General features: G+C 36.6%; 2 protein-coding genes and 1 long non-coding RNA gene across 8 annotated transcripts; 2 read left to right on the top strand and 1 right to left on the bottom strand.

Annotated features, from left to right (window-relative positions):
* Window positions 1–5,774: 5,774 nt before the first annotated feature.
* On the top strand, window positions 5,775–11,183 carry LOC113273990 (kinetochore protein NDC80 homolog). 2 transcript variants are annotated; one of them, XM_026523548.1, is made up of 5 exons: window positions 5,775–6,944; window positions 8,235–8,478; window positions 10,134–10,280; window positions 10,384–10,607; window positions 10,926–11,183. In XM_026523548.1, the coding sequence occupies exons 1-5, from the start codon at window positions 5,857–5,859 to the stop codon at window positions 10,984–10,986; spliced, it is 1,764 nt and encodes a 587-aa protein (XP_026379333.1). In that variant the 5' UTR covers window positions 5,775–5,856; the 3' UTR covers window positions 10,987–11,183. The 2 variants fall into 2 exon arrangements, with proteins under 2 accessions (XP_026379333.1, XP_026379334.1); XM_026523549.1 differs by having other exon boundaries at window positions 10,384–10,611.
* A 400-nt stretch (window positions 11,184–11,583) lies between these two features.
* On the top strand, window positions 11,584–13,912 carry LOC113273989 (methyltransferase-like protein 7A). Of its 4 annotated transcripts, none has more exons than XM_026523546.1 (6): window positions 11,584–11,884; window positions 12,025–12,120; window positions 12,244–12,465; window positions 12,883–12,979; window positions 13,531–13,593; window positions 13,683–13,912. In XM_026523546.1, exons 1-6 carry the CDS (start codon window positions 11,588–11,590, stop codon window positions 13,874–13,876), a joined length of 969 nt encoding a protein of 322 aa, XP_026379331.1. In that variant the 5' UTR covers window positions 11,584–11,587; the 3' UTR covers window positions 13,877–13,912. The 4 variants fall into 4 exon arrangements, with proteins under 4 accessions (XP_026379331.1, XP_026379330.1, XP_026379329.1 ...); XM_026523545.1 differs by having other exon boundaries at window positions 11,584–11,932; window positions 13,534–13,593; XM_026523544.1 differs by having other exon boundaries at window positions 11,584–11,932.
* Window positions 13,913–22,303: 8,391 nt separating this feature from the next.
* Window positions 22,304–25,432, bottom strand: LOC113275920. 2 transcript variants are annotated; one of them, XR_003323821.1, is made up of 6 exons: window positions 24,975–25,429; window positions 24,323–24,532; window positions 23,946–24,217; window positions 23,646–23,838; window positions 23,089–23,263; window positions 22,304–22,669 (listed from the first exon to the last, which is right to left on the bottom strand). It is a non-coding gene; the product is annotated as an uncharacterized LOC113275920 (long non-coding RNA). The 2 variants fall into 2 exon arrangements; XR_003323820.1 differs by having other exon boundaries at window positions 23,089–23,838; window positions 24,975–25,432.
* Window positions 25,433–25,658: the final 226 nt, after the last annotated feature.

Below are 25,658 nucleotides of genomic sequence, written 5' to 3'. Positions count from 1 at the left end.
TTAAATATTTCCCACTCCCTTTCAAATTCTCTCTTTCCTTCTCTACCGACTCTTCACTTTGAAAACGATTTTTTTTACATCGCCGGTATTGTATTAGTGATGAATACCATGCCGGAAGTGATGAAGACAAGTATCCAATTCGAGTGTTCTTTTGATTTTTTTTTACATCACTGGCATTGTATTAGTGATGAAGACCATGCCGGAAATTATGCTGGCGAAGTTAGTTGACGAGTATTCAATGTCGGAAAATGGTGCGTGTGTGCTCGAAAAATAAGTTACAATGCCGCCACGGTAAATTGGGAGTACCCATTTTCTGCAAATTTTGTAACATTTGTCGGCATGGCTAAAACTATGAAGACCCTGCCGATAAGAAGGTTGCCGGCATGGTATTCATACTTCATATATGTCGGTACTCTGTTTTTCAGGTATGACAATAGCGAATACAAGATCAGCTGAAGATTCGACATACAACCCTTGTTCAGAAGACTCAACGACATCTCTTTGTTCACTATCAACACTCATTTTAACCAAATTCTTATTACCTCGAAAATTTTCCTTCTACTCTCACCCAAGTGAAGTGATTGTGATTTATACTAATCATTATCAAATTAATCCATTAACTTAACTAATTATAATTGACCACTAAATATAATTATTAAGGGGTGGATTAGGAATTATCTAAATTACCTGGATATGGGGGTGACTCAGATTTACTATTTATATTCCCTTTTATCTATTTCCTATATCCCCCAATTGCGCATTCTTTTATTATGCTTTGGAGCAGTGTTTAAACTGTATTTGTCACTCATATGTCCAAAGCTTTTGCAACAAAATCAAGAGGTGAATGTCCAAGGGTACTCATCCCTCAACTCATACTTTCTTGTCATCAATTTAAAATGGTAGCTTAGCTTGATATGTGCAATTAGTTTCAATTTCCATATAAACCCTGGGAAATGCCATGTTAGTCTGATGTTTTTAGGTGTTAGCCTTGCTTTCACTGGTATTAAGATCTGGGAATAAGGAATATCTTGCCTCGAAAGCTAGGTGCCACTGTAGTTGGAACATCTGTCATGACAGTTTTACCTACAAGGTTTGAGATCCTTAAACAACCAGTTACATTCAAAAAAATAGAGGAACGACATCTGAGAATTATCCAAACTGGTACAAAACTAATTAATTCAATATGTTATTCCATAAACACAGGCCTGAGATGCAATATTATCGGAAGACATGTAATGTATCCGACAACATAGTTGGATGTTTAAGTTCATTCATGTTTTGTCATGATCTCGTCCGTGAAAGTCTTTATAACTAGCCAAAGTCAAGTCCACCATCGAACAATTTATCTTCCTGAACCCGCATGCAACTTCCCAATCCAAGGGAAAGTCCAATGCGACTGGAAAACAAGCATATTTTCCTATTTAGTACCCACGGTGGGACTGGCAAACAAGTAAAATGGATGGAAAAACCCTCAAATGCGAGGGTTTGTCCATCGAATCTCAGGTTGAGCCGACCGTCTCATCCTGAAACGAGCACATCAACCTGGCCGCACCACGGCTCTAACAAAAGCAAGTCTCATCCCACACTGAGACGATAGGTCCTGGTTGAGCCGGCAACGACTAGTCCCGTCCAACGACTCTCAACCTACTTATTATAAATTGAGCCGATTCCAAATCTAAGACCACACCTTCTCCGTAAATTACACCTTCTACACCCACAAATTTTCTGAGTAATGGCGCAAGCGTATATTAATCTCACGAAGTTCATGATAGATGAAGATTTGTCGCCTTGTCGAAACTAAGTAGCTTGTTATCCGGATAGGGTGCAGAACAACGTCAAAATGGATTAATGAGTACGAGTTATATCCATCAAAATCTATGAAAACTTCTGCAATGATACCGATAACCCCAATAACCGTTGGGTTATTTTGTCAATTTCAAGATATAAAAAAAGAAGTTGGAGATTTTATAGCTGTGGTTCGACTTGTTAATTGTTGTCGATTTAGGGGTTAGACAAATTCTGATGTTGTATTGCAAGCTCGAGAGGAATAACAAAGATGAAAAAGAATAATTTTTCCTTATGAAGCTCATTACGCAATCTTAAAGGATTTTTTGATAACACGTATGAGATGTTAAAAATTAGACACTCTATTAGAGAAAGAAGTTGTTAATTTTAATTGAATATAAAATAAAATTTCATTTCATTTTATTAGTTAGGTATAATTATATAAATAGTCGTAATATAAATTCCAGTTACAAATATTAAATAAAACATAATTATAACTACTCAGTCACATTTCAACTTATGTCATACTTTTCCCCCTGCATCAAACTTACAAATCCTTGATATGATCCCACAGTTTGAGACCCTTTACCAATAGGAGGTCCTCATATTTGCTCTCCAATCCAAGGACATGTACCTTCATTTGGAGAGCCATCGAAGCTTAACGATCTCCTATATATAATCTTGATAAGCTTGAGGAGATTTTTGACTGGCAAGACGATATGGTCTGTTGTTGCACTAAAACAACCGGGCATTATGGAGATTGTGGCCTAACAGATACTTGTGAGTCTAACACTACTTCCTGGGAATGTGAAGTTGCTGAATGCTGAGAAAAATATGGACTGAAGCTCATGGACTCCCCATCATGCACATTTGTTGTAGGCATATACGCATATATTCAATATCTCTTAACTCCATTTGATTCAATTGTTCTTGAGTTGCCGATATGCCTGTATATGAATTAGGAAGGTCGGTACCTTGTGAGACAATGGGAAGCATTTGACGCTCTTCGGCAAGATTACAAGTCTGCAGCTCCCAACTCAAAACTGGAAAATCAAACCCAACCGATGAAGAAGAAGATCTAGTTCGTTGTCTTGAAAGGGCCGATGAAGAAAAAGCTACTGATATAAAATAACTGGTCAAAGTTGGAATTACTGGTGGTGGATGTGTTGGAAGATCCAATTTCAATAATGAGTTACCAAAGGCGATAGCATCCAGCCCGTAGATGTTTAAAACTTTCTAACTAATTATTGGCTCTGTAACCGACTTGCACCATTGGTCGTATTGGTCTTCGTCACAAGGAGTGAATTTGGTCTCATACCTTATCCAGCCCTTTCTATTTAGTGATACGTATTTCGAGTCATACACGATAGATAAACATGGAGGGTTATGTGACTCTCCAACTCGACCAACTAATTAACTGTCTAGGACATTTATCCCCGAAAAAATAAACACCAATATCACTGACATGACTGTACAACTCCATGCACTGGAATGGAAATTCTTTGAAATTTCAATCCTTATCAGTGTTGAGGTCCTCAAAATCCACATACGACATCCAAATTTCCTTATGTTTGGTAGGATCCACAAATGAATATTATCTCGCTCGTTATTGTTTTGTTTTGGATGCTAGTTATCTCCTTTATACCTTACTATGATTGAGAAATATTTCTTCGTGTTGTCATAACGTCTTGGTACACCGATGTTGAAATATGTATACCACCAAAGCTAAAGTAAAAAACATACATAGGAAAGTAAACAAAATTTAGTCTAACTTGTTAGATATTTGTAAATTGATTTAAATACAAAGGAATGTATTATCGTGTTTACCTCAAGGAGGCCCCATAGACCTCTGGTTTTTGGCGAACCTAAGCATGCAATATCGAGAAAAACATACAATTTAACTAATATAGTGGATCCCCAATCATAATTGGCAGCCTTTTCCATATCTTGCAACGCCTCTATCCATCCCACTTGAGTACTTGCGCTTGAATTGAGAAAAAAACATGAACCAAGTATCAATAAAATAAATACCTTAGCAATTTTTGTATCTTTAGCAGGGTCATATGCTGCCGAATCAGGTTACCACCATGCAATTCGTTGAATATAAATGTCCTTAAACCGAAATTAGCAAATCCACCTCTTCTTAAATTCCTATACCTCAAAGTATAACGAAAGTGCATCTTTTTATCGGTCTTCTGCCACCCAACCTTCTTGGCTGAATGGAAAATCATCTTCCACCCCAGAAGGTATCCAAGTAGGAAATACAAATCTAATGGTGTTATGCCTGTAAAAATTTAAAATTGTTAGTTTAATTTGCAAATACTCGTATTGATTGCATCAAAAATGATAAATCAAAATATACGACATTCCTATTTTGAAGTCATGGAACTGAAATATGTGTGTAGTATACCACCAACGTTCATATACCCACCAATTTGGGTGAATTTTTATGCGCTCGTACATAGTACAAAGTAGTCCAAGGAATCAATCGACAATAGTTTTAGCACCATGAGAAAGTTTTGCGTAAACTTTGCTCACTTCGTACCAACCACCTCTTGGTTTAAAATGAGAACTATCCCTCTTTATTTTTGTAGGCAGATGACCTTGACTTGATGCTAATTCGCGACCGGAAAGTACAGTGGAATTGTTTTCTTCATCCGAATCTCCTTGTCTCCTCGGTAGAGTTTGACTATGTTTACTTCTAAGCGTTTTTTTATTTTTTTTTCGACTAGTATCTCGAGATTGAGACATTGTAAAATGAATGTTGAATTGGGTTGAAAGTATGTAGAGAAGATTGCATTTGTGTTGAAAATATGTAAAGAAGATTGAAGTTGTTGTGAGTAAATAAGATTGATATTTTGTTGAATATATAGGGGTAGGAAAAATATATCTTTTATTTTAAGGTTGAAAAATGACCATTGCCGCATCAACCTGGTATGGTTGTCTCAAATTGAGGAGAGTCTCAGCTCGCACCAACATGCAAAAGTCATCTCTGTTTGTCCCAGGAAACAATCCATACATTAAGTGAGTTTGTGAATTCACCTGACATGGCAAATCATCAAACTAAACTTGTCCCATTGGAGTTGCCTAATTGTCAAGACTATGGAGTCATAAGCGTCCCTACTCCTCTTCAAGGAGACAATTAGGCTAAGTCCTATGGGCTAGATTGAGCTGCAAATCAAAAAATAAGTGTGGGAAAAAAGTTAACACCTGTACCTGCTACTTCTCTCTCCTAGCATTTCCCCGCAGTTCAACTAGCAGTTAGTTTTAAAAGTTGAACCGTTCAGCGCTCAAAAAATAACCAAAACGTTGAACCATTCAACGCTGAGAGAAAATTTTCTGATCTAACGACTGAAATTTAAAGCGCTGAACCAAACAACGCTCAGCGCTGAACTGTTCAAAGCTAGATGGTGGTCCCGCTGACGTGGTCTTCTAATCTAGCTGCTAGATTAGCCATCCCTAAGACTTAGGAGGTTGTCCTAGCTGACGTGGATGGCCAATCTAGCAGCTAGATATCTAGCCCATATGACTTACACCATGTTTGTTTACTCCTGACTCATCTGAGTCGTCTGGATCTGAATCATCTGGATCTGAGTGAAATCACCCGACTCATCTGGATCTGAGTCGATATGTTTGTTTTGAGTCAGATCTGACTCATCTGACTCGGAAATAAGTGAGTTAGTGGTTTGGTCCCATGAGTCAGGGGTATTTTGTTACCTGACTCAAATGAGTCCGAGTCAGGGGTTATGTCTGAGTCAGAGGTCGAGTCAGATCTGACTCAAAATGGAAAACAAACGCTCTGACTGCTGACTCGGTCCGAGTCAGGGGTTGACTCAGATTCAGACGCCGAGTCAGCTGCAAACAAACAAGTTCTTAGCCTTAGGAAGATTCTAGACCCAAATCCAAGTTCCCGCCATTTTCCCCTTCTTTTAGGTACTGCGAGAGTCCGAGTAATAGTTTTCCCGCCCTTTTCACTTTATGTGGGAAAATTCATTTCTAACCGCCTCATCCCCGATAGTCTTTGACTCCGCGATCTCAAAACCCTGAATTTCTCAGCAACGTACATTGAAGATGAGAGGAACAGGAAGAAGGGGCACAACCAACAACCCACGAGATTCAGACGCGAGTTTCTCAAGCATGGGAACCACTAATCAGCGCTCTAGTTCCTCAATGGGTCGAAACCCTAGTATTCAAATAAATGACAAATCATATCAAAACCATGCCTTAAAATCTATAAACTCGTATCTTTCATCTCATTCAACATCTTTCCATCTCAAACCACCACTTCCATCAGCTAAAGATATAACATCTACTCTCCGTTTCATTCTCTTTCGTCTCAGTTTCACCGATTCTTCATCTTCTTCTTCGGTCAAGATTGAAGAAGATGTACCGATTTTACTGAATTTCTTAAATTGTCCTATTAGGATTAACAAATCTGTGTTGAAAAATCCAGGTATACCTCATTCTTGGCCTTCTTTACTTGCTGTTATTCACTGGTTAGTTCAATGTTGCATTTATAATGATCATATTGGATCCACTACCATGACCACTACTACGAGATCTTTAAATGATAATAAACTTCTTGATTACACTTTGAGGAGTTATAGTCATTATATTAGTGGTGAAGATGATGAGGTTGATGCTTTAGATGATGAGTTTATAAAGAAATTAGAGTCCGAAAGGATGTCTGTTGAGAATAAGGTTAAATTGTTGCTGGAGGAGATTACTGAGCTCGAGAAAAAAATTGAGAGTTTAAGATGGGCGCCGTCCGCTAGAGAGGTGCTTGAGAAGGAGAAATCTATGTTGGAAGAGGATATCAAGAAGTTTCATGCGATTATTAATGAGTATACAAGTAGAATTGAGATTGTAGACAATGAGTTGAAGGTAAAAGAGAAGGAATTGGATGCCAAGGTTGAGGAGAATCGTAGGATTTGCGAGGAGAATGATGAGTTGAAGAAGCGTATTGAAGCGCAGACTGTCAACATGAGAGATGCAGATAGGATGAAAAAGGAGTTACAAGCTATTGAGAGGGATATTACGGAGGCTGAAGTTGAAAGAAGTGCATGGGAAGAGAAGGCGTGGGATCTTGACTCGCAAATTAGTCACAAGTTTAAGGAGCTTGAGAATCTTCCTATCGATTGTAACCAGGCTATCAGAAGGTGATATTCCTATACTCTTTGTCATTGTTACTTATTTACTGAAATACATTTACTTGAACTTTTGACATTATATATTGCATTGACACCGACTTCAGCACTTGTGGACGTCTTCGACTCTTTGTCGTCATAAAAGTGCAAATTTCTCATTTCATATGAGTTTAATTTAGTGTTTCGCTAAAACTGAGTAAAGACTGTTGGTTGACTGTCTGTAGAATCATCACAAATATCAATAGGTAGCTTAACATTTTAATAGTTCAGGTGGCCTCATCAATGAATATTAGCATATCCATTCAACTCATGCCAAAACTCGAATCAGAATTGACATTTAAATAGTTTCGTATTTTCTACTAGCGGTGTTGTTCAAACAACAATAATGTCTCAACTTGCATGTGTAAGAATCTCTAATTGACCCATATCATCCAAGAATTTGACCATTTATGGCATATTTCCAACTGGAATTTTAATTTTCTTGGGAAAAATAAGGTTTAAAATCAAAGCTGGTTGTGGATATTTGTTTATGGTTCTTTGACTTCTTTCATATAAATAAGTGAAGCTCAAGCAGCATCATGTTTTAATGTCATCATAGACTACATACTCCTATCTGTACTTGATTTATGTAAAAGAAGAAAGATTGTGTATTTCATTGTTTTTGCTCAGCTGTGTTTGTTATGTTCATGGTCCGGAAAAAACATAGCACTCTTGACATATTCATCGTACCATTGTGATCATGTGGAAATTTATTTTCAAAAGTGCATCATAATACATCTAAAATGTTTTCTCCTTGCGAATCATGCAGTGTGAGGAGCATTTATTGACTACCTACAACTTCACCTAAAAGCTAAACCCCTATGGAGTCATCATTCTCTCTGTCTAAATAAAACAAATTTAATCAGGGATCGCCGTCATTTTTTTTGAAGCTCGTGGTGTTCGTAACCTTGCTTATATTATTAACGACTTCACTTGCTGTTCATTTGGTGCTGTTGGGAATGAGAACTTTTTACGATAAAGGCTTTAGATATGTCCCTCTTTTAGGTTAAATGCTTTATTAATTCAAAGACAGATACCCTGGTTTCAGTAGCTTTAGTTGACTAGCTTCCTAGGTAGCAGGTATCTCCGGAGTTCAAGTAAGGTCCACTTTGAATGTGAAATTCACTCATTAGGTAAATATGTCTGATAAGTTGTCCTACCTTATGACTATATTTCTTTCTCTGGTGGCCTTTCTTGTTGAATTTTTAGCCCCAACTGCTAGGAATGACAGTTCATGATTGACATCTTTTTTGTCCTTTCTAGGTTAAAGCTTGGAAATGAATATCAGTATTTGCTTAATCCCGAAGGTTCTACTCCTACGGATGTTTTGGGGATTGACTACAAAACTCTCAAAGTTGCACTCAATGCTTTATCAGAAGACATAAAGAAAAGCTCTGTTGCAAAGTTTGAGGAACTGATTTTCCTGCAACAACAGTCGACCGAAAATGCTGCAAAGCTTGAGGCAAAAAGAAATCATCTTGTAGAACTTCAGTCCAAAATTGATATGGTACGTATTAATGTTATATTCAGCATGGTTCATAAAGAATGCATATTTCTTTCATTTGTTCAACAAAACGCCAAACCTAGATGCTAATATTATTTAGAATATGGTGGTGAAAGCAAGCCTGCTTGATGTTCTCTCTATAAGATTTTCCTAATAAAGTAAAATAAATACAATGCTCCTGCTTTTAGATGCGTCTATCCTGGCTAAGTAATTGATCTTGGATCATGTTCTGAGCTTTTGCTTGTTGACATTGATTTTTATTGTTATCATCAGAGTTATATCTTTTTTAAATGTTTCCTTCAAGTTTATAGTTATTTGATTATTTTTCATATGCAATTTGTGATTATTTGTTGACCGAAGTCCTGGCAAGCATACTACCGTTATGATATATTACGGTCGTAAGTCGAAAAGAATCGGTGTTTCAACTATACAGAACTAAATAAGAATCTTTGCATTTGTGCTAGTGCTCTACAGACTTTTCGTATATTTGAGCACCTTAGAGAAACAGATTTTTAAGTAAAATGGAGAACCAAGTAGTAAGAACACATGTGATTAGCAAACCACTTTGTGGCTTAATTTAAAATTCAATGAAGTACCTATGAACAAGAAAATTGTGTTTTGCATCTTTCCTTAAGATTCCTACTCTGGTATAATCATTTTTTTTTAGTGGAAGTAAGAGCTGGTGACTGATTCTCTAGGATGAAGGTGGTTAACCATCAGCAAAGGTAACATATTACAGAATGGAAAGGAAACATTATTCAGTTGGTAACTGCAGCATCTTTAAAGCAGTAATACTAGGACATGTTGCTTTTTTGGATTTTCCACCGTTTTTGTCAACCAACACTCTTACCCAGCACTTGGACACTTTGGCCATAGTGTGCACATGATAACTAAATATGCTTTCATTGCACTGTTTAACATTATAACGTTTGGAGATTTTACACATTTTCCTCTTTTTAACATTTTAGGTCAAGCTCATTTTGGTTTTAGTATCAGATCTAAAAAACAAAGAACTTTGTACTTGGATAGATGTGACTGTTTCCCCCCAATTCACTGTACTCTTTGCCAACTGTATGTTCACCAAAGAGGCATTAAGCGGCAGTGCCAAAGCGAAGGTCACCTGATCTTTTGCTGGTTTCGTTTGTAAATCTGCAACAAAACTCTAGTTGTTAACAGAATCATGTTGTCTTTCGTGACATGAGCACTGGTACCGCTTTTGGGAGCAAGATATTAGTCTGATAGCTGCTATGATTTTCTCGGACTGTTGTTTATATTACTGGACACACTGTCATAATACGGAGGGATTGGTTCATCAATGTTGAGTTTCGTTGAGTCTTTATAGAGGTTGCAGTTTAATATGGAGTGGGTTAATTGGTTTTGTGTATATGCTTATGAATTCAAATAAGTATCTAAACAGTCACCCATGCAAATATCATAAGGTGTATCAGATCTTGAAGAATATTTGATCTTTGATTTAATAAAATTTCTATCAAGTAAGAACTATATTTAGGCAACAATTTTGAATTCTATCTTTGAGATCAGTTAGTTGTTTATCTATTTCCTTATGTAACTTATTATCTGTGGAGGTGAATAAGATGTTTAAACACCAAGCAGGTGCTCAAACACTAAGCTGCTGACAAATTGATTTTTCTTTTCAGCTTGAATCTCATTTAAGCTTGATGAGGAAGGAATCGGAAGATTTTACATCAAAGTGTGCTGTTGAAGCAAAGAGAATGAGTGAAGAGGTCGAAAGAGAGAGACATAATGTAGAGATGATGGAAAGAGAAGCAGAAGAATTTGTGAAGGTATGTACTATGTCAGTTTATTATTTTCTGAAATCTGGCCTATACGTAGATGATAATTCCAACTAAAACTATTATCTAAGCATCTTAAGAATTTCCTCAGCAGATCTCCAAGACGAAGTTACAATTTACTATCAAACAGCAGGTGGAAGAAATCCAGATGTGTGCTCGTGAATTACTCTCCCTGGTTGATTCTGCTTCGAAGTATAAAGAGCATATGGAGTCCATAATCTCTGATATGAAGACAGCTCTCTCAGAAACTGTCGAAGCGGTAGCAAATGCTTTTGAAGGTTCATTGCCAGCTGGCCTTGGTACCTCTGGTGCAATACAGTGAGTGAGTCATATTCTATTTTAAGGAAGTCATATGAAAAAGCTCAAGTTTGTGCAGTATTTTGTGGTTTTTCCTCTATATATGGATCTTCTTTTCATATTTTCATGATCTCATCACTAGAAACGTGGAAACTGTTATAGGTACTGTGTTATCCGAAAAAGCTCAAGTTTGTGTAGTATTGTGTTGGAGTGCCCTTTAAGCTGCTAAACACCTCTTTATCTTATAGTATTATTTACATTAGACAACAATAAGCTGAATCATTTTTTGTTGTTTTTGGTTATACCGAACTGATTTAATTGTATGGTTGTTATTTACAGGTCTCACGAACAAGATCCAAATATGCAGGCAAGATCGACTGATACACAACCTTCCAAATAGTAATTCGTGTATTACACCTAAAATTCAGGTTGTGTCTGTGCATATGCTAATTACTGACGAGGGGGTTGCGCGTTGAAAAATGTATATATATAGACACCATTTGCTGAACATGGTTTCTAACAAATGATGTACTTGATTATATTTTGGAAGCATGAAAATGCTGTGTTTTGTTACTATGTATGCATTGATTGATAGTACAGGAGCACTCTATTATGTTTTAGCCACGTGTTAGTCTAGCTGCTGTACTCTGACCTCGGAGAAGTTCAGTTGTTCATAAACATAAATCCGGTAGTAAAATGATTTTACCTTACCTGTGCTAGTACCCGCTAGAGAGCTAGTGTTTTTTTTCTCGTTTTGTTAATCTCGTATTTTTGACTACACTGTTTAGAGCATCCGTTGGTTTTACAACCATCTTCTAGTTTAGTTGTAATGGGGAATGATTAGTGATAACCTTTTAACACTAACAGTCCTGAAATATGATTAATGTACACGGTGCAAACGGGTTGTAACTTTATCCGGGTTTGATGACGGGTGGCAAAATCGTTTGTACTACTTGGACAGTAGACACCACTTGCAGAGGTTCTAACTAGACAAAAATACAATGATGCACCATTCATTTTCTCTACTCCCACAGTTCTCTTCATCATTTCTTCCCTCTACCAGAACTCTATGCCCCCCTAATTTATTTTCTACTTCTACAATTCCTTGCGAATCGTCTTCGAAGGAGACAGGTTTGGAACAATCGGAGAAGAAGAAGAACGGATCCTATCTGTTGGATTCATTACACACCAGTAGATTCTGCTCTTGTGGACGAAGACATTTTATTGGATTCTCAGCAACATCATTGCTTCCAGTTTCATCATCATCAAATGCTTCTGATTCACAGTCTAATTCAAACGTCCATCTTTTATCTCCTTTAATTAGTAACTTGCCCCAAAATTTATGGGTATATCACACTCAATTTCCAGTGCAGTTAGCTTAATCTTTCATTAGTTCATCCGAAATCACAGAATTAGAATTGTTTTTTTTCCCTTCCAGGCAATGCTGAATAGGGTTCACCCGCCAAAGCCGGATTGGTATGAGGAGTTCTTTGCATTAGTTATGGAGAAGGGAATGGCGTCTTACGAGGATGAGGTTAGTTTTCAGTTTTGCTTGTTATAAGAACTCAATATGTTCTGCTTCTTCTTCTTTCTTGCGAATTAGATTCTTATACTTAAGAGTGTACTTATGGTGAATGCTTTGGTCGCTATTTGGAAGGTTGCAGGTTATAAAGAAAAGCTTTTTAGTAGTTTGAGGGGAAGAAAGTGCAAGGATGTATTGGAGCTTGGTATTGGTACTGGCCCAAATCTCAAATATTATGCTGGTGATGTTGGTGTTCATGTTTATGGTGTGGATCCAAATAAAAAGATGGAAAAATACGCTGCCGCAGCAGCATTGGCGGCTGGTTTACCATCAACTAATTTTTATTACACACAAGCTGTATGTCTCCGTCCCACTTAACTCGATTTAGTTTTGCACCAAATATTTGTACTTTCATGTAGAAATGCTGGTCATGTTTGAAGAATACTTCCGTGCAATCTTGAATTGAACTTAGTATATTGATGATTCTGCCATTTTGTTGTTTTTGTGGTGTGTTCTTTTTAATGCATGGTGTTTCTGTGATTCTTTATTGTTAATGCAGCTGGCACATTGACAGTCTATGCAATTTGACGTTCTTGTTGCTTAGCTGCTTCGTATCTTGAAAGTGCTAATTATGCAAGCTCATGACAGTTTTCCTTGTATGAGTAGAGATGAGTCAGAGGGTTGTGGGTCGTCATATTGATAATAACACTTAGGCTTACTTTCAATAACTTTGGGTACTCCCACTTTTCATTTAATAGCTGATATTTTCTGCAGGTTGGAGAGGCATTGCCAGCAAATGATGCTTCAATGGATGCAGTAGTTGGAACTTTGGTGTTATGCTCCGTTAAAGATGTTAAAGCAACTCTAAAAGGTTTAGCTTTGCTAAGCTTTGGTCATCTTCTTTACAATCGTCTTTTTATCAGTTCAATCACAATAAAGAACACCTTATCGTATCTTTAACAGCTCATGAACTCCATTGATCATTTAGTTAAATTTTCTTAGTCTTAATCTTGAGCTACTAAGTCCCCGATCATCTCGTTCTTATGAGTGTGATTAAATATTTGGTTACATAAACAGCTTAATACGCTCATTGACCAAGAATGATCCGACTTATCCATTGTTTTTATTACCCGGTTATTACTTAGTCTCACCTTGACCATGTTATATTCTTGGAAAATTTTCTGATTTGCCTATTGATTGCTTATATTGGGATCCATGTTTAACACATTGTTGCATATAAATATACATTGTTTGTTAGATGGAAGAGTTAACTCTAGAAAATGCATTGTTGGTACATCTTTCCTCCATAAATTTGCTTATATTGCATTCCACATAGCACTTTGTAGTCTGGAGAATTTGACATTGTCAAAATGCCTTGACATTTTTAGAAAAGCTAAAATTTTATTCTACCATTGCTATCAGAAGTGAAGAGAGTGCTGAAACCCGGAGGTTTATATGTATTCATGGAACATGTGGCTGCAGAAGGTATCTATATATCCCTAGTTTAAAGTGAAGTAAATGAAGGTTGCAGCTTAGCTTGTTTGAATTTGACTGCATTTACTTATGTTCTTTAGGTGGCACCGGTCTCAGATTTGTACAGAATGTAGCAGACCCTTTACAACAACTGCTTGCTGATGGATGTCATCTCACTAGAGAAACAGGAAAATACATTTTTGAAGCTGGATTTTCAGATGTAAACATTAACAAAATTTCTGTTTCTTCTGCCTCTTATATAAGCCCTCGTGTATATGGTACAGCTTGTAAATAACTCTAAATTATAATGTCATTCATAATTTTCTGTTTATCTCCATGGTCCTTGTTCTTCCACAACTGTTTATGGGGAAGTTTTAGTACGACTTGCACGCCTGGAATAAAGAACTACATAAAACAGAAATGAAATGAAAAAACAATGGATCCATCCTTTAATTACAATAAAATCTTAACTACTGTCGATACGAAGCCGGTGGATTCTCAAAACAAATAAAATGAGTTAAGTGTCCCTAGAGTACTATGCTCAACATAGCGAAATAAAGAGAAAGTCAAGGTGAGAGAGAAGCGATTTTTCTAGGGACGTTGACCCGAGTCAAGATTTAATTTTGGATCGGTTCCAGGTGATTTTGTTCTGGTTCTTATTCAATCTTTACGTTTGCCTATTGAGAAAGGATTGGGATACCAGTGAGTTATCCTTGGAAACCTCTTAGGTGTAGTTTTTGCAGCTCTTTTGGTCATTCTTTGAAGAAGTGTTCAAAGAAGCCTAATAGCTTGTTTGGATGTCATTGCAGAAGTTGTTTTTTTGACTTCTGTAAGAATTTAGTTTGACTAATAATTACAGAATGACTTGTAAAAGCAAAAAAGCTTATTCATGTGATTGAGACGAAGGATATCCAACCAAGGAAGGTGGTGGATTCTAGTAAGGAAGTATGGGCGAGGTTAAGGTGGATGAGGGATGTGTTGAAGTTCCTATTCAAGGAAAATCTATCGATTTGGATTCAAGGACTGAGATGAAGGCTAAAAGGCTTATAATACGTATCACAAATGAGGGTTAGGTGGTGCAGTCTACTTATGTGGAGGTACTGGCGAAGACAATAATAAATTTGGTGTTCTTGAGGATTTAGAAGTTCGAGATATGTAGGATGATGATTCGTGGGTGCAAAAAGGAGTATTACCTGAGGCAACAAATATAACGGAAAGCAGAGCCTATACTTACTTGGTTAAATTGGGGCCTATGCCACTTAATTGGGGCCTGCTACTAGATGAAAAAAAAGGTCATCAGAAATAACTTTCACACCACCCCTTATCCAACAGTTACCTAAGTACTTATTTTACTCCTGATTAATTATCATTAATTAATAGTATTAGGTGTTAATTATGTTTTAGATGTGAGATCAACTAATGTTAAAGAGTTTTTCAAAACATCAAACAACCTAAATATTCTGATTTTTTTTTTGGTAAACAGTACCCAGAATCGATTTACATTCATGCACTTGTAAACCGATTCTGGGTTGGTGTTTCCAAAATTAATAGAGGACTTCCATAATCGGTTGACGTTGGCATATGTATAATCCGATTGTCCAAATTGGGGTTTTATGTGACATGTATAAACCGATTGTTGTCTTTCATAAGAATTTTTTTTTTCATTCATTTCATTATTGTAGGATGCATTTAGCACATGCATCAAGCCTTTAAACCCCTAGGCGACCCTAGTGGACGAGTTATAGTCTCGTGAGGGTTTACATAGAGGTATACCCACAAAACCTACACAAAAACTTCTAAAACCATCAATCTTCGTCGAAGGAATCCGAGTCCGATTCACCAACCATCATCATCTCCGGGGCATACCTCGGAATTTTGGAAACCATGAAGTGATAGCTTGCATCGAATGCGAATGCTTCCCCCTTTCCCTCCAAGTAGCGCGCTTTCACGACTTCATGCTACAAAAAAACTACACAAACTTACTTAGTTAGTGGCATTTCATTGGGAGATAAAACAACATGGATTATGTAAAATAAACCACAAAAACACTTACAAAATGTTCAATGGACAAGCTAAAGTGGCTAGCGTTCAAAATATGATGTTGGATAGCTAAATAAGCAAGTATCGCACTTTCGATGACTTGGTGCCTATCATGGACTTGTTGAACACTTCTTCCATTAGAATTCCCAAAATCTTGCCTATATTTGTTATGTACCTTTGTCCGAAAGGTTTCGGCATCTACCCTTACGGAGAACTGATTTTTCATTCGAGTTTCGGCGTACCATGTTTTCGTGATTGCCAAATCTTCGGCAGAGTCAAACGATGCCATTGTGGAGGTATGAAATGAGTAGTTGTAGAGTATATGGAATGAGAGGGAATATAATGAGCAATTTTGGGGCAAATGGGGTCCAAGGATGAGTTCTCTATATATAGAGAAAGTCCCTAACAACTATTTTTTCTGAAAAAAGTGAAATAATTTGAAATAATCGGTCTTCTCGAAGTTCTGTAAAATCCAATTAGGTTTTCACCGACACTAATCGGTTTATATAAATGCATATGTGATCCGATTCTATCTTGAAAAAGATACAGATAAAACAGCATTTCTAAGGCATGAATAATCAGATTATACTAACCCCACACATAAACCGTTTCTCTGATGGACCCTCAACAATCGGATTATATGAACATATCGAGTAGACCAATTGTGGGCATGTGTTTTGGTAAAAAAATTGTTGAGCATGCATAAACTTGTTTGATACACATAATAATAATTAAAACTTTAAGTGCAATAAGTTCAACACCAAGATCATCCAAAATATAAACCTTAACCATCCCAAAAGAGTGTTACAAACTTTAAACAACCACAAGTCTTATAAACTTAAACTTTTAGTATCTAAAACTTAAAACTTAAAAACTTAAAAAGCAGGAGCACCAACATCAGCAGCGGCAACACCACCGGGAGCATTTGCAGCAGCATCACCACCACCAGCATCACCATCAAGAGCAGCAGCTTCTGCTTCATCCATGGCTTGAGCTTCAGCTATTTCTTCCCACATACCTTCCAAATATCCATGGCGATCCCTCTCAGCTGAAATCATGTCCCTCCTTCTCCTAGTGAACCTCATGACCTCATAAAGCTCTTCCAGTGCAAGCTTGTCTATCAGTGCGAGGGCTTGTTCAAGACGGGTCTCACGCCCAGAAGAAAATTTATAGAGTCTTCTTTCTGGCACTGGTTCTGGTGCCCTAAGAATATCCTCCAAGGTGAGCTCTCGAGTATAAAACGCTAGGTGTCTGAAGTCCATATCTACAAAATAATAATAATAATAATAATAATAATAAACTGAATATACTCCAAGGCTTTGAAGATTCTTCAAGAGGATGGACCAGGCTACGAGTTACATCTGAATATTTCAAATACGGAATTATTTTGGCCTTCTTATGACCTGAGAAGGGATACTGAAAATGCATTTCCTGCGAATATTGGTAAGCCAAAAGACGGTGTTAAACTGCTTGGTGGACCAATCAGCTTAGATACGAACTTCTGCAGCAATGTGGTGATGAATAGGGTTGATAAAACCGTTCATCTCATGGACAAGATTCAGGAGTTGCACGATCTTCAATGTGAACTTTTTCTTTTACACAGCTGCACTGGAGTATCGAGGTTATATTTCTCCCTACATACTACTTGCCCCAAGGCGCTTCAGAATGTTGCAAAACGTTTTGATGATCATCTCATGCAATATCTTCGTCGCCTTGTAGTCGGAGATGGGGCTGGTTTTGGCTTAGTCCAGCAACGGCTAGTCGCTCTCCCCATCAAAGATGGTGGTCTTGGTATACTTACTATGTCGGATACTATGCAGTACTGCTACCTTGCATCTCAGGCACAGACCCAGCACTTGCCGAATTCTATTTTGAAGTTGCCTGTAACAACTGACTTATGCCATGGTTTCCATAATACATTACATAGATTCACGCAAGCTTGTGGGATTTCCTTTCCTGACTTCAATATTAATGATGCCCCCCCCCCCCCCCCCCCCCCAATACATGAAGTTTTGGCAGCTATCTACTTTGGTGCTATCCGGGAAAAGGTACCTTCTAGCTTCTCTTTATCTACACGTGAGGCTACTGTTTGGAAATGCAATAGATCTGATCATGCTATGGATTTCCTTAAGACAATACCTATACCCGGGCTTAACCAGGCAGTTGGGCCTAGGCAGTTTAGCTCTGTCTTACAATATCGTTTGGCCATACCCTTTTTTGAGAAAGATAGTAAATGTTCCTGTTACGGAAAGCTTATGGATATCGTTGGAGACCACGCCATCCATTGTGCTAGCGGGGTTTGGCTTAAATTCAGACATCATTTAGTTAAAGATAGTTTTAGCAGATATGTGCTATAGAGCTGGTATTGTAGCTAGAAAAGAGGTTTCTTTGGGCGTCATTAATAACAAGGATCTTAGGCTAGCGGACATGATGGTTTATAATTGGGAAGATGGCAAAAATGTTTGTCTTGATATCACCGGGGTCTCTCCGTTCACTAGTGCTAAAACACGTAACTTCATACCAGGTCATGCCATTTCTGCAACAATCACTCGCAAGAATAATAAATACTTAGATGTTTGCACTTCACTCGGCTATGGTTTTGGTGTGTTGGCCTTATCTGCTTTTGGTGAGCTTGGTGCGGATTTTCTAATTTTTCTGAAAGAGATTAAGAAATTGCATGGCAAGACATGATGCCAATTTTAAGATAGGCAATTCTCTTTTTCATAGGCTAGGACCGTTATTCAGAAAGGTGTTGGTGCCCAGCTTGTTGTTAGGTTACCCACCATCTATTTTAATATTGATTTTGATTCTCAATAATATGCCCTTGGGGTGCATTTTTTAAGAAAGAAAAAAAAAATAATAATAGTAATAATCAAGTTAACAATCGGTACATAACTAAACATATATAATCCGATTCTCGAAAACAAATCACACAGGAATGTCAAACATAAATAATCGGTTTATGTGATACATATGACCCGTGCAAGCATGTGCAAAAGTAACTAACATAAACATACATATGACATGTGCAATCACACAGTTTCCATGTTCACAACTTCCAAAATGGGGAAGTAGAATTCGAAGTGTTGGAACCTAGCGTTCGTAAGAATCCCTCCAGTCAACGAAGGTCTCCGAGCAAGTTCAAGTACTTGCATTAAAGTTCTAAATTTATGTCTGCTCTGCATTTTCGGCACCAACCATGTCAAGGACTTTCGTGTTTAAAGACACCAGAATCACCGATACAGTTCGCACATATATCTCTTCAGCATATGTACATTAGTTAAGTGGGGGAAACCCAGAAATGGGCACATATATCTGTGGAGCTTTAGTAACTAACATTGCTGCCAAAATGGGGAAGCAAGTCAGACTGCTGTTGACAATCAAGTTTACATTTACAAATATGAGTGTTTTATGTGTTGTTCATTTGTATATTCACCGAAAGGTTGGCAGATAAGACACACAACAAATCTTATACTGCGACTACTGTTGAGACAATTAAGTAAGATTTGGCCCTCAAAACTGGATACCATCCTTCCAAGTTGAACGTTTATTTTGATCGATCTCGGCCACCAAAACTGCATCAAATTCTAGAAAATACGTACGAGTTCATGAATACCGACCTTTTTCACTGGTGTTGTTTGAGTTGACATATAATAAATCTTTTGCAGTCTAGAAAAATCATGTGTACCATAAACATGTGATCTTTAAGTTGATGGCTATAATTTTGCACTAATAATTTTGTACATTGCTCCTTTTTGTTTTGGGTACTGGTGCTTCTGAGAACTCCAATAAATGGTCTTGGTATACTCCAAGTTATATTCTTCTGATTCACAATTCAGTGGTACTAGCATACAAAAAATGAAAAACTTAAGAAGATAGTCATACAATTTGGCGACACTGCAGTATACTTTTTTACTTTTTTTTAAACCTATTATTAGGGCTGCAAAAAGACAAAAACGGGTCATAGTAATCTTTAAAATTTCTAACTCTGCTATTTTTGTTAACGACCAATATGCTAATTAAGATTAATAATTGAGTTAGCTTAACTCAATTTTTTTTCTTTTTTTTGTTTTTGATTTAGAGAGGTGGAAGAATAAGGAAGATTTTTCTTTAATTTCTTTTGAAACCTTACGAGAATATGAAGAAGCATATGCTCGAAATAATTAAGAACACATCTAACTTAACTCCCACTATAATTCTGTTGCTTTTAACGTAATTTGCTATATATGGCAAGCACATAAGCGTTAAGGTTGGTAATTTTATCTATTACGGTTGCTAGATACCTAGATATAAAAATCCAACCTCTATCTATAAGTTAAAAGTTGGGGCGTAGTCTAATATTTTCATTCAAGTATAATGCTCCACCAAGTTGCACCGATTCTTTGGATTTTTATTTGAGTATATTGCCTCCCAGTTGTTTCTTTGGTTATTTCAATCTCCATTTTTCGATCTCTTCCCAATTTTTCATCCAATTATCTGGAGTTTTGCGTGGATGTAGAACAAAAGTGGATATTGTTCTGTCCTTCATGAAGTTTCGTGTTCATTCATTAAATAACCTAATAGCAAGATATGATAACGATTTGGTGGTGAGAGATAATTGGACGCGTTGGTGCACTGTAGTCTATAAAAGCTAAATTCAATCCAAGCAATAAGCAAGTACAAGATAACACCCCAATCAATAGATTATCTTTTCCTACACAGGTACTAAACGAAGCTAGAGATTAGGTATGGGTAATATAAATGCAGTAATATTGAGTTCTGGAAGTGTGATGCCTATATTAGGTATGGGAAATGCTACATAGCGTGAATCGGAAGAAGTAGTGAAATTTCCGATTTCGAAAGCTATCAAGATTGGTTACAGTTATTTTGATACATCTGCTTCTTACCATTTTGGAATATTTTTGGAAAAGGTATAATCAAAACACTTCAACTTAGTTAAGTAAAATCTCCAGACCAGATATTTATCACTTCTAAGATTTGGCCTCGACACTAACCCAGACCGTGTCGTCCCCGTTCTTCAGAACTCTCTAAGGTGTCATATCCTACTTGCATATTATCGTAAGGACAAATTAGGCTGATAAATGAAGTATATACATGACAGTATTGATACAATTTTAGAGTGGGTTTCGCTATTTTAATAGTATACCCATCTAAGCAACGACCATATGTCATCAACAACAAAATGTAGATGTGTTATCTATGCACAACACAAGAAAAAAGTTCAGTGATATGAAAACTAGAAATAACCCGTGCCGTAACGGCACGGCATAAGTCAGGATAATTTTTTGTCATAATAATTTAAATATATAAACACTACAAACTATGATAATATTTATTTTAACTCATGAGAACTTGTGGCTACGAAAATCTAAGATATTTATCATCCAAATAATTATGAATTCGGTACACTTGTAATTGATTAAAATAATAATTTCTTATAAAATGTCAAGTAAATTATTTTATTTTGTCCTAAAATAATAATTTTTAGAGTTGATCCCCAAAGATTGGTGGTCTTTGATACTGTTTTGTGTTGTATTCGGACCATTATATTGAATCTTCATCGACGTTTGCAACCATTTCTGGTTGAAAATATAACACCACTCTGCATTTTTTCCATATTCGATATTTGAGAAGATGGAGGTGAATCATGATAATATAGAAGGATTTGGTGATACTAATGGGTCGGTAATATGGAAGGTTTAGATGACGATGCTCAATTGTGTATTTATAGAGGAAAAGACATTCGGAATCAAGAAGATAAAAAAATAAATTTAAAAGATGCAGAGGAAAAAGAAAACCGCCCAAAAAGTCAGGAAGGTTTATGGAAAGATTGAGGTTTCAGTGTCAGTGTATATAGCTTTGAAAGGAATCTGATTCCAAGATAGATTGTTGTCCCATTTGCAAGGATGCAAATAACGCAAACTTGCGAGTGTACTACGTGTCCTAGCTAGGTCAATTATAAGTGTTAAAATAACATTTCTTTTTTCAATAAAATTAAAATTAGGCCTATGATCGAAGTAAAAAGTTTTGGTGATTCATTATTTGGATAGATCTCAATTATATGTGTCTATTTTTATTTTTCGATCGTTTCCCAAAAAAAAATTGAGTTAAATGAAAATGAATTTTTCGTATTTTTAATATAATGTTTTTTTTTTTCTGTTTGCAAGTTGATTAAGGACAATTAGTTTATTTCAAGACAGAAATAAGAGTTTTATATGTTGTAGTCGCAGATGTTTAAATGTTATTATTTCTTTGATTGTTGTATCGTTGAAGTTTTTTCCCGTGTTGTACATAACTGTCTCAAATTCAAACCGGTATAGAGGTTGATACAATGCAATACTCAAGGCAAAAAAATAATTACATTTGTCAGTGAAGAGTCTATTTTGGCGAAAGCAGTGACCATAGTTTACATAGAAGTTAGAACAATACTGAACCAAGTAACTAACAAAGTGAATAATCAAATTAAGGATTTCACAAAACTACATTTAAACCATTCATTTGACAGTGAAACTGCGTTGCAAGTGTTTTGACAAAGACGTCAAATCCATCTCGATATCACATGGTTACCCATTTCCCACTTGCACACTTTTGTTGACACTATAATTGATCTCTGCTCATCACAGAAATGCAAGAATCCAGGGATTTAGCAGGAAAATAGAGCACATGTATTTCTCATTAATAGGTACGGGTAAAAAAAATGCTTCATACTTCAATTCCTTCAACACCTTCAAAGCAAGACAAATAATATTTTGAAGAAGAGATCAGTTTCGCTACAGAATTAAATGTCCTTGTGACCCTCTCTAATTTCTCACAAATAACCTAATTTCCTACTCAAATGCACCTCTTGAAGACCCAAAACACAATCCTTCATACCAGCAACACTATAACATGCATCGTTAGAAGTAGCCATATCTTGCAGTAGTTGATGCAAACATAATGAAGATGAGTGGTTGCGAAGTACGCTCAGTAGGTGAACAATAGAAATTTTGACAGATCCCAGGCCTCCCCCTCTCCTCTTCCACTGGCAAAGCCTGAACTTGATTGCTTGCTGCAAAAGCGGAGAAGCCTTAACTATCAAAAGGAGAATCAATTCAGATTTTTTACCAAAAAAAATATATTATTTTTATGTTTTTATTTTTTTAGTTTAATTGACCAAATTGGATCTCTTTCGGGCAATAATGCTTGTGGTCTTTCCAGCACACAATAACACTTAGTGGACAATGCTTATACTACACAAAACTCTAGCCACAACAGCATAATTTCCCTGCCATACACTTGCTAAAACGACTGTCTGGGGGAGCAAGGAGGGGTAGGTGGATTTGGACTTGCACGTCGAATGACAATAGCCCTGGTACGTCCGTATAACCATCGACGGTTACCATTTTTTGACTATGAAAACATAAATCCATCAAGAAGCTTAAATGAAATAGAAAAAATAAGTTGGAAGAGCTAAGAGATACATCATACCTTGTACTTATTGCAAGTGTCTCCGGTTTGATATGTATAATCTCCCCAAGTGGAAATTCCTCCATTCTATGTGTAATCCATATGTCCACCACTTGCAATCAACCACCACATCTTAAAAGACCGGAAGATCCAAGTTTTACCACTTCGTGGTTCTTACAAACACTTTGAGTAAAATCTGAGTGTACCATTACCAGTTACCACATCCAATTAAAAGAGTAATACTTATCAAGCCAAAAGATATGTACAAAATATTGCAAAATGACAGATCTTGTGAGCAGGTTTCGTTTTTTTCAAACTGTCAATCATCAAGCTGAAGAAACAGGTTGTTGAACAGTCGTATTGAATCCGTAAAGTGAAGATACAGAGTAATATAAGCTGAAAAATTCCCAATATTTTTTACATGCATAAGCCTACTAAACAATGAAGGTGTATCATAAGTTACTCTATAGGTATAGTTAAACTATGCAAAACACTATCATTATCAGATATTCAGATGTGTGAACATCAAAAATATCTTGAGCTTTTTAGAAAATTGGTTAAATACTTCAATACGATACCTTTGCTTTCGGTTCTAATGAATCCATAAGAGAAGCGACGATGTTATTTTCCTCAACAAACCATACCTGGTTTATAACTGAGATTCATTTCTGTATGTGGAGGAGTATACACAATGATGGTATACCTTTCTTTAATGTCAAGCACCTCAGGAATGGAAAGGTTGAAGAACACCTTAGTGGAAACCCACAATATCTGTTGACAAGCCAAAAACATATAAGGAAGTGCATAAGCTTTTCATTGCCGGCAACATGAAAGCCTGAACTTTAATAAACAAATGAACTCGCACACTGAACCATTACCCGTGTTATATGGGTGTTGGCTGAATGTGACTCCAGATCTTTGAAAGGGATAAAAGTGAACTTGTGATGAGGAATTTCAACTTGAGTGCCAAATATATAAGTCACCTTTGTAACCCAGTTGAAGAATAGGCGATGTTCATTATGAGCTGGGTAAATATCTTTTTCTCTCCTAGAATAGTGAACCTCCTCAGGGAATATATTCTTCCAACATGAAGTAACAGATCAGACTTCCAAATTAACTTCTTGGGAACCACCCCATGAAGTTCATCCCCCTGTTGATCAGTCCACAGGATAACATGACGCACATGTAACAATTGACAAGTGCTTGGTAATTAGCTAATTTAATATACAAAAAATTAGTTGTAGCTAATACTTACATTGTCATCTAGCATGAAGATGTACAGGCTCGTGACCTTGTTGGTCTCCATGAACTGCAATTCATTCCACTTCCTAATGATCCTAACGCGTGTGGTCCAAAGTTTGCCTTCTTCTGCCTCGCCTATATGCGAGAAAGCTTTGTATTCGGCTGTTACGGGGAGTTTGGAAGGGATGACTGTAATCCGGGCGCCCTATTTTCTACAGATGAACTGTAGAAAAATCATAAGAGTAAAAGCCTTTAATTAAACTTCATATACATGTAGTTTCTTAATCTACAATACTTCTGAAAGACAACCGCTGCCAAGCATATCTATCAAAAACAGTTATAGGAAACCCCGATACACCTAGGCATTGTAAAATCATTGTTGATACTAAAAGAAAGTATAACATTAACTCATGATTTGTAAGCTAAAATCATGGATTTTAGTTTATTGCCAATCAAGGATTCAACAAACCAAATGCCATACTTTTAGTGTTTGTGGATTCAATGGTTATACAAAAAGATATATTTGTAAGATCTAAAAAGAAAAATCAACCCAATTCACTAAAGATAGATAACAGTTATTTAGACAACATCAATAGTAGAAGCTTAAATTAGACAACAGGTTGTAAAATTCTGAATATGGAAGACTCGAACGAAGTAGTATTTACCTGAGATGGATGCGAGATGGATGACACCTTTTTTCATCTGAAATAAAACAAAGAAAATAACTTGGAAATATGAAGTTGATCTATGGCCCGTGTGATTGAAAGAGAAACCCGAAAATTAGAGTTGGGAAACTCAAAAATAATTATTAGTTAGCTAATGCTCTTGAGAGGGGCGTAAGAAACATGGGAAGATGATGAGCTCTATTAGAGTTTAGTAGGTGGACATTTGTAACGTACTATGAAGAATTGATTGATGGGTATGAATGAGATTCACGAAAGGGCTTGAGTGGTGCAAATAATCAATAACAATGAAGATCAGGATCCCTAATATTAGAGAAGAAGATCGGGAGCCGTAACGTCTGTGCTACGAAGAGGTAACACATGAGATGAAGAGAGAAGACTCGAATGTAGGACGTTGGATGAGAGCGTACGAAGAGGGTGCAGTGTGAACCACGATTTATCCCTTTCACTTCGTTCCACTTTTAAAGCAATGAGAGCCATTGATTACTTAAAAAGATTGATTCAGAACCGTCAGATGGGCAAAAACACATTTGTTTTTGTAAGATAGATATAAAAACCGATTATGTAAAAGAATCTGAAGAGACAATCTTAATCGGTAAATTAACAAGCACATAACACCCGATTATGGATCACACAGTTAAAAAAAAAAATTTGTACCCAGAATCC

This window comes from Papaver somniferum, chromosome 4, assembly GCF_003573695.1.
Source record: "Papaver somniferum cultivar HN1 chromosome 4, ASM357369v1, whole genome shotgun sequence".
Taxonomy (NCBI): Eukaryota; Viridiplantae; Streptophyta; class Magnoliopsida; order Ranunculales; family Papaveraceae; genus Papaver; species Papaver somniferum.
The sequence above is the reverse complement of the archived record's forward strand: the minus strand, read 5'-3'. Positions and strand labels throughout refer to the sequence as shown.

Excerpts from the sequence above, each read along its gene's own strand:
- LOC113273990 (XM_026523548.1), top strand. The coding sequence starts at position 5,857 with ATGAGAGGAACAGGAAGAAGGGGCACAACCAACAACCCACGAGATTCA. Across the intron at positions 10,281-10,383 it reads AAGCAGAAGAATTTGTGAAG|ATCTCCAAGACGAAGTTACA; the intron begins GTATGTACTATG and ends TTTCCTCAGCAG. Across the intron at positions 10,608-10,925 it reads GGTACCTCTGGTGCAATACA|GTCTCACGAACAAGATCCAA; the intron begins GTGAGTGAGTCA and ends TGTTATTTACAG.
- LOC113273989 (XM_026523544.1), top strand. The coding sequence starts at position 11,588 with ATGATGCACCATTCATTTTCTCTACTCCCACAGTTCTCTTCATCATTT. Across the intron at positions 12,980-13,530 it reads TGTTAAAGCAACTCTAAAAG|AAGTGAAGAGAGTGCTGAAA; the intron begins GTTTAGCTTTGC and ends CATTGCTATCAG. Across the intron at positions 13,594-13,682 it reads GGAACATGTGGCTGCAGAAG|GTGGCACCGGTCTCAGATTT; the intron begins GTATCTATATAT and ends TATGTTCTTTAG.